This window comes from Narcine bancroftii, chromosome 1 (genome assembly GCF_036971445.1).
Source record: "Narcine bancroftii isolate sNarBan1 chromosome 1, sNarBan1.hap1, whole genome shotgun sequence".
In the NCBI taxonomy this organism is placed as follows: Eukaryota; Metazoa; Chordata; class Chondrichthyes; order Torpediniformes; family Narcinidae; genus Narcine; species Narcine bancroftii.
Window position 1 is genome coordinate 282,424,275 of NC_091469.1, and position 7,688 is coordinate 282,431,962.

Genomic DNA, 7,688 nt, shown 5'->3' on the forward strand with positions numbered 1-7,688 from the left:
GTTATACCTCTGTCCAAGAATACTATTGGATTTCTATAGATGTACTTTTGAGAGTGTGCTGACATATAGTATTTCACCGTGGTACAGGAATTGTTCTGCACAAGGAAGGAAGGCAATCCACCAGGTAGTGAAAACTGCTCAACGGATTGTTGTAATGCAATCTATCTATAGGGGATGATGTTTGTTCAGGGCAAGGAATATAATTAAAGATGCAATACACCAGAAGCAGGAACTATTTACTCTCCTACCATCAGACAGATGCTATAGGAGCCTTTGCTCGAGAACTACCAGACTTGAAAAGAGTTTTTTCATGAAGCTGTGATCATTTTAAATACCAATTCACGGCATTGAGCAACGCTGCACTTATATTTCAGAACCAGTAATTTTTTAAACAATTTATTTTAGAATATTGCAGTCTTATTGCATATAGTTTATTGTGTGTGTTTTTTTATTGTATGCATTTATTGTATTCTATTCTATTTTATATCCCGGTCAATGCTAATTATGTTTCATTGGCTGGTATACCAATTTCATGATAGTAAAGAGTATCAGCATAATGTTGGTTGCACCACACATAAATTATTGCTGCCCTTCCTATTTAATGTTTTCAAACTTGACAAGGATCTCCATGTTGAAATTGGTGTGCTCCTGTTTGTCTTTCCATAAGAGAGTAGTGTTAATGCATGAAAACAAGGGGATTAATTAAAGAAGGGGATTAATTGTGTTTTATCTTCACTGATAACAACTGGAAAACCTTTTATTGTGATTATAATCTGGCACTTGCTACCTGTATTAGTGGTAATAAAGATGGCAATCAGAATCCTTAGAACGTCATTTGATAAGGACTTGAGGGATGAAATTTATAGATAAAAAGCAGGGAAATGGACAGAATCTATTTCTCTAACAGAAACCAGGATGATTCAATAGGCTGACAGGCATCCTTCAGCAAATTAAGATGCTAGGAAACATGGGTGCTACTGGCAAGGCATTTGTTGGCTAATCACTAGTTGTCCTCCAAGATCAAAACACATGGGAGTGGAATTTTACTATTCAGCCCAGAAACCACCTCACCATTCCACTGTGGCTGATTTACTATACTGTAAAAGGTAAAGGTTCCATTATTGTCAGGGAAAACTATATTTAGAATGCAGCATATATGAAATTATTTAACATTTGCTAAGGAAGATAGAGAATCTCCACTTTGTCCAGCGCCCCTTACAGAAATCTAGTGCACCTGGTGTTCCTACGTTGTGTCCCCTCCAAGTTCGGACCAGGCCTGAGCCCATTTAGCTTCTAAGATCAGATAATCTCAGGTGTATTCAAGCTATTAGGCTTCTGAACTCCATTCTCCTGCCTTCTCCCTGTAACCCTTGATTGTCTTCCTAATCAAGAACCTATCAACCTCTATCTTAAATATACCCAATGACTTTAGCCTCCACAGTCATTTGCAGCAACAAATTCCACAGAAAGGAAGGTGGTGAGCAGCATTCCAGCACTGAGCCCTCTTGTGCAATGAAGCAGTTCCCATTGTGCTGTTACACAGCTGCAGGCCTAGCACACAAGCATGGATGGCTTGCGGTGAGGCAGAAATCTGGGAGGGATGCTGCATCAACCTGCCTTTAACCCTCTCACAGTTTCTGTGGATAATTGCTGAAGAAGCCTACTGCAGCCACCTGTGGACCTAGAAAAAAAAGTATGAGTGAAGGAATGTGTACCACATTTTTATGGTGTGTTATGTACATTTTATTATAGTACAGAAAAAAACATAAATTTCTGTGTTTAATTGAAAAATAACTGTACAAAGTGAAAACTATGATGAAAAAATGGTTTAATTCAACAGCGATCTCCTATCAATTATGTACAGACTCCTTGGTGCAAGTGATTTGTTTACTTTTACTTATTAATCCTTCACAGAAAAATGTCCATCTTTAGGCCTCTCTGAACACAGTTCACCAAACTAAATTACACAACACTGGAAAAACATAAATATATGTATGTATGTATATGTGTGTGTGTATATATACACATACACACACACACAAACACACATAAATAAAGTAACAAAATAGAAGGAAATACTACACAATAAGTTAACTTTAAATACCTTAGTGCATCTTTGTGGGTGAACTTACAATCAATTTATTTCGGATGGATTACATCAGAGGATCAATGCTATAATTCCAGTTTGTGTGGATATGGTTTTTAGAGTTGTTGTACTCTTGCTTCAGGAATGATACCTACTATGTATTACTTCCTTAAAATCCATGGCAGGGAACATGGATTCCAGAATCTGGCACCAGGACTACACTATTAACTAGTGACAAAGTTTAAATTACATCCACCATCTCCAAACAGAAGACATGTCTAGCACATTGTCTTTTCTCTAAGGTGGAGGTATAAGCGGTGCCTTTTGACATGGACCTTTTTCCATTACAGACATTTTAAACAGCTTCCAAAGGGGAGTTTACACTAATTTATCTGTCCCCTCAGCTCGTGAATGTATTAGCATTACTCCTCACAGTGATTGATGCAGGGGAAGGATTTTTCTTTCTGCACTATCCCTTAGGGTCAAGCATAACTTGCTTCTTCTCCACTCCTGTGGTCTGCAAGGTAACTTTTGAGGCCACTGTGGGCCCAGAGACTTTACACTGGTGGACCAGAATGGTGCTTGACTGAGCTGATGGCTGGTTAGCTTGTGATGTGGTGTGATCCTTTCACCATTTGTCTGTGACTTTCCACATGCTCCTCAATTCTGAGTGGCCATGGGCCAGAGATTCCCAAAGATCAGTAGTTTGGTTTTTTTTTTAAAGAGACTCTGGGTATGTTCTTGAACTTTTTGCTCTGCCCACCTGGTTGGTTACTAGTTCCCACAGAGTTGCTTGGAATAGAGTTTCTGTTTTGGGAGTCTGGACTTGTGGATGTGAACATGTATAGGAAGGGTTTATATGGGCTAACACAAGCAAATGGGGGTGACTCAGGTAGACATCTTGGCCAGCACAGACATGTTGGGTCAAAGGGCCTACTTCTGAGGTGCATTACTGTAGGACTTGAGAACTACATGGCCAACCAATGGAGCTGAAATGGTAATGATAAATGTCTCAATGTTGGATATGTTGGTTTGGAACAGGATGCGAACTGATGTTGGACATTTGTCCTGCCAGTGGATTTAGAAAATTTTGAGGGGGTGGGGGGATTGGAGGATCATCTTCAGTGATTGGAGTTGCTTGCTTGAATGAGCCCATATTTCATATACAAGTATAAGGATTATTACTGGCTCTAGCCTTACAGAAATTTGTGCTGGCAGTGACATCCTGATCTTCAAATATATTTTTATTGCCTTTCACTGGATTTGTAAACTCGATGTTTTTGGGGTACTTCACTCTTATTGGAGTCACACAAAGTTATAGGAATGCCTTCTAAAATGTGGCTCTCTCACGAACCTGGGTTTGAAATCGTGAAAGCAGGCCCTGGTTTGAGAGAGGGCCCACCAAACAATAAACAGTCAAACCAAAAACAGACAGCTCACAGAACATTCGTCAGTCGACATGCCGTCAAGTGCCTTCGTATGTCAAGTCAAGAGGGTCCATGCTGTTCGTCTGGATAAATGATGAGGGGTGCTCAGGAACTTGCCAAGATTCGTCGTCAGCTTCCTGTGGGAGAGGGGGCGCAATCCGTATGGGCAAGAACCTGGAGAGAGGGGGCAATATCCTGCCTCGAAAATGGGCACGCTGTCTCCTGCTGCTCAGAGACACGACAGCTCCGTGCTTCTCGGACCAGTACACGTTGTAGATGCCCGACAGCAAGCGCTCCTCGAATGAACAGTCGCCTTGGTTGTAGGAAACCTATAGGGAATAAATTGAGACCGTGTAGGGGGAGGGGGGGGGGGGAAGGAGAGAGAGAGAAGGAAATCGAAGAGAGAGATGAGTCGGAGCTCTTTATTTGTCGGTCAACCTCAGCCAATGAACCTGGCTCCCTATGGCGGATCTTGAGGACATTGAACTCCCGAGGTCAGTAACATGTAATAGACCTGTTGTTAGTTGCTGGCGGGATTGTTGCTTGAGCAACCGTTTGGAGGGCTAATTGCCAGAGAGAGTGCAAACATTATCTCCCGTCCCCCAAAAAAATCTGCAACTAAAAAAATCAAGAAATGCAGCAAGGTCTGTCCACCCACCCCAGCGGCATGATCAAAGTACCCTTCCAACACTGCCCCGCTCGCTTGGGGAGGATATTAACTCGAGCCCCCCGCTGGGGTGGTCGGTCTTCATTTTGGGGTAGGGTGAGAGATATTGCTTTACCCTATTCTAACCCCCGCGGGCTTTGCCCATTCAATCCCGAATCTGGTATCTGGTCGAGAACCGAGCATCAGGGTCCCTCCTCTGGGAAGAGGGCTTTGCAGAGGCAGGGCGACACTCTCTGGGTGAAAGTAGGAGCGAAGATCAGGGCGATGTGGGAGGCGAGGACTCACCGAACCGTGTAGCCTTCCGCTCTTTTCCATGCAGAGATAGCGGCCGCTGTGATAGCCTTTGATCGCCACCACGCCTGGAGCGACTGACCTCACCTCAAGCAGACCTGGAGGATAAGGCAAGGGGACAAGGTAACGTAGCAGCTCCGGCAAAGGCAATCGAACCCGTGTCTGCAAACTGGTATACAACACGAAAGTCTGCTGGAGAAATTCAGCGGGTCAAATGGTGTCCTTTAGATAGCAAAGATAACCAGCGTTGAGAGTTCTAGCCCTTCTTGAAGCATTATATATACAATGTTTAACCTGCTGAATTTCTCCAGCATTGTGTTTTTACCTGTAAACTGATGCTCCGTTATTTCCAACCACGGTTTAATTTTGGGCTCTCATACTCTCCAAGCCAAGATGATCACAGACATGGTTGTTATCATAACCACAAACTCCGGTGTTCATAAATAGGAGCAGCAGTAGATTATCTGGCAATAAGATCATGACTGATCTGGACAGCTCCATTCACCTGCCCGTGGCCCATTACTCTTAATAACTCTAAATATAATGTCTTCCGAGCATGTAATAAGACAGCCGCTTCCAGGGATCCCTTGTGCGGAAAATTCCATAGCTTCACTCCTCTCTGGGAGAAGCAATTCATCTTTATCTTCTGAATCTTGGTTATGTCCCCTCGTTATAGTTCAGCGTATCCAAATTAAAAATAAAAGGACTTGCCGAATTTAAAGGGAAAGCAAATCAATTATTTGAGAACCTGCACCCTCCGAGGCAATGTAAAGGGACCTCAATAAAACACACACTTACAGACACACACACACTCTCACAGACACACACACAGTCAAACAAATACACACACACACATACCCAACACACACACTCAGACATACACACTCACAAGCACACACACAAACACACCCACAGAGACAAACACAGAGAGACCCACAAACACTCACTCACAGTGACACACACTCAGACACACACACTTAGACACACAGACACACTCAGGGACACACAAACATACTCAGAGATAAACACAGATAGGCTCAGAGACACTTGTTACCAGATTGTGTTGTAAATTCGCTAATGTGATTTTTTTAAATCTATTCACTCCCAGTTCTCATTTATGCTTGCTGCAATGTTAATTCCCTGATATCCTAATTATTTTTAATGTAACTGAATGATGCCACTTGTAATCTTCCAATATACTGTTGTATAATGTGCCGGATTTAACAGCTACCAATAACCGAGTGTGTACTTACTGGAGGAGGACCGTTCGCGGCTGCCATCCACCGTGCCGTCATCATTGATCTGAAGATGATAGCTGAGAAAGCTGCCCTTGGCCTGAGTGGTGTACAGGTGCAGGAACCTCACGGTTTCATCCCAGCCAGAGTTCAGATGGGGCCCCGCGTCAGGTGCAGGCATGGGAACCCCCAGCGCGGCGAACTGAAGCTGGATCACCGCAAGAACTGCACACAACCTGCACACGGCCGACCCCCTCGCGAAATAGTCCATCGACTCGAGGGGCATCCCCGGTGATCAATGAGCAGATTTCAGCCTTGCAAACGGCAAATCCCGTTTGTCTGGTCTCTCTTTTTGTACTGATTAGGGACACGGGGAGGCAGCCTTATAAAGGTTCCTGTCCTTATCAGTAAAATCGATAAGCCTGCTCCCAAAAGAATTATTTGAAACTCAGTCATAATAGTTTTTTAACCAGAAGCGCCCGCCTACTCTAGTGTTGTTGCGCCAGAGTCCCAGGGATATCCCAACCTTGGGTGATTATTTTGAACATTATGAATGGTTGCCATGCAGTTTATATAACGGTACGACCTGCTGTACAGTTCAACACAGTCTAATTAATCCAGGCACAAATTAAATCAACTCATGACACTGCATTCATATTTCATGTACCTTAACGACATAGTATAATCCGAATAATTTATTGCAACAAGTCGAGTGCGATGCAAACATTATGATTGGATGCTTTCAAAATAATGCCTGCACGGACGGAAGCAAAGGTTTATTTAATGAAAACAAGATCATTCTTCGATTTTCATTCATTTCCAGAATATGTAAGTTGTTTATTATTTCGTTTATCTATTCATACCCTGTTTACAAGCGCGCACACACACACACACACACACACACACACACACACACACACACACACACACACACACACACACACACACACACACACACACTCGCGCTCACACACACAGACACACAAGCCCGGTCACGAACTCATTTCTACCACGGCACACAATTTCACAATCCCTCTGTCTCCTCTCCCTGCCTCCTTGAACACACAGACAAAACAAGTTCTGATTCCTCCACCGAAGCCGGCCGAGGGCGCTATGATCCAACATACGGACTTCTGTGCTGTAATGTTCATGGTCAATGGAAATGTTGAAGGACGCAAGCGGGTTCCAGGCGCAAAAAGTTGTGGGTTATTCCAGTTTTGTATTTTATTACTGCGTGGATCAATGCTCATGAATTCACTCCAACGTTTCCCTACACCCTGAATGCCCCCGGCCCGGAACGTCCTTCGTTGGGGTGATGTCTGGGAGCAAGTTTCCATTGCTTATACTGTATTATTCTCCCTTTGTCGTGAAGAATAGAACCGTTTAAAAAATAAAACTAAACGAAGATATTTCTGCATTTTGCAAGGAGCAGGCAACACGAAGGAGAAGCAAAAACACAAATCAATGCTGGATAAACTCAGCTGGTCAAACAGTACTTTTTATGGCAAAGACAGATACACAACCAACGCTGCATTTATCTTTGCTTCACCAAGTAGTTGACCTGCTGAGTTTCTGCACCATTGTGTTTTTACTCTAACCACTGTGTCTGCAGACTTTCGTATTTTACTTCCGAAGTCGCATTATAGGCTTCAAATCACATTTTTGATTCTCTGTTCTTAATTGTCTTTGATTTTTTTTGTCAATTCCCTTTGACTTTTGGTCTCTGCTTTGTTTCCACTTTCTTAGTCTCCGTTTCTTTGTTGGATTCCCTTGTATACTGCAGGCAGCCTTCTCTGTTTACAGAGATGATCATGTTCATTCATTGAGGTGCTTTTCCTTTCCGTTCCGTTTGACCATTCTGGAACTATAGAACATTACAGCACAGAAACATGTCCTTCAACCCTTCTAGTCTGTGCCAATCCTTTTTTCTGCCCAGTCCCTCTGACCTGCACCCAGTCCATAACCTTCCATACCTCTCTCAT

At 43.2% G+C, this 7,688-nt stretch overlaps 1 protein-coding gene across 1 annotated transcript; it reads right to left on the reverse strand.

The window, feature by feature from the left end:
• Positions 1-1,802: 1,802 nt before the first annotated feature.
• Positions 1,803-6,041, reverse strand: fgf19 (fibroblast growth factor 19). The gene is made up of 3 exons (XM_069914162.1): positions 5,725-6,041; positions 4,466-4,569; positions 1,803-3,842 (listed from the first exon to the last, which is right to left on the reverse strand). Exons 1-3 carry the CDS (start codon positions 5,990-5,992, stop codon positions 3,552-3,554), a joined length of 663 nt encoding a protein of 220 aa, XP_069770263.1. The 5' UTR covers positions 5,993-6,041; the 3' UTR covers positions 1,803-3,551.
• Positions 6,042-7,688: the final 1,647 nt, after the last annotated feature.

Excerpts from the sequence above, each read along its gene's own strand:
- fgf19 (XM_069914162.1), bottom strand. The coding sequence starts at position 5,992 with ATGCCCCTCGAGTCGATGGACTATTTCGCGAGGGGGTCGGCCGTGTGC. Across the intron at positions 4,570-5,724 it reads CCGCGAACGGTCCTCCTCCA|GTCTGCTTGAGGTGAGGTCA; the intron begins GTAAGTACACAC and ends CTTATCCTCCAG. Across the intron at positions 3,843-4,465 it reads GCGGAAGGCTACACGGTTCG|GTTTCCTACAACCAAGGCGA; the intron begins GTGAGTCCTCGC and ends TATTCCCTATAG.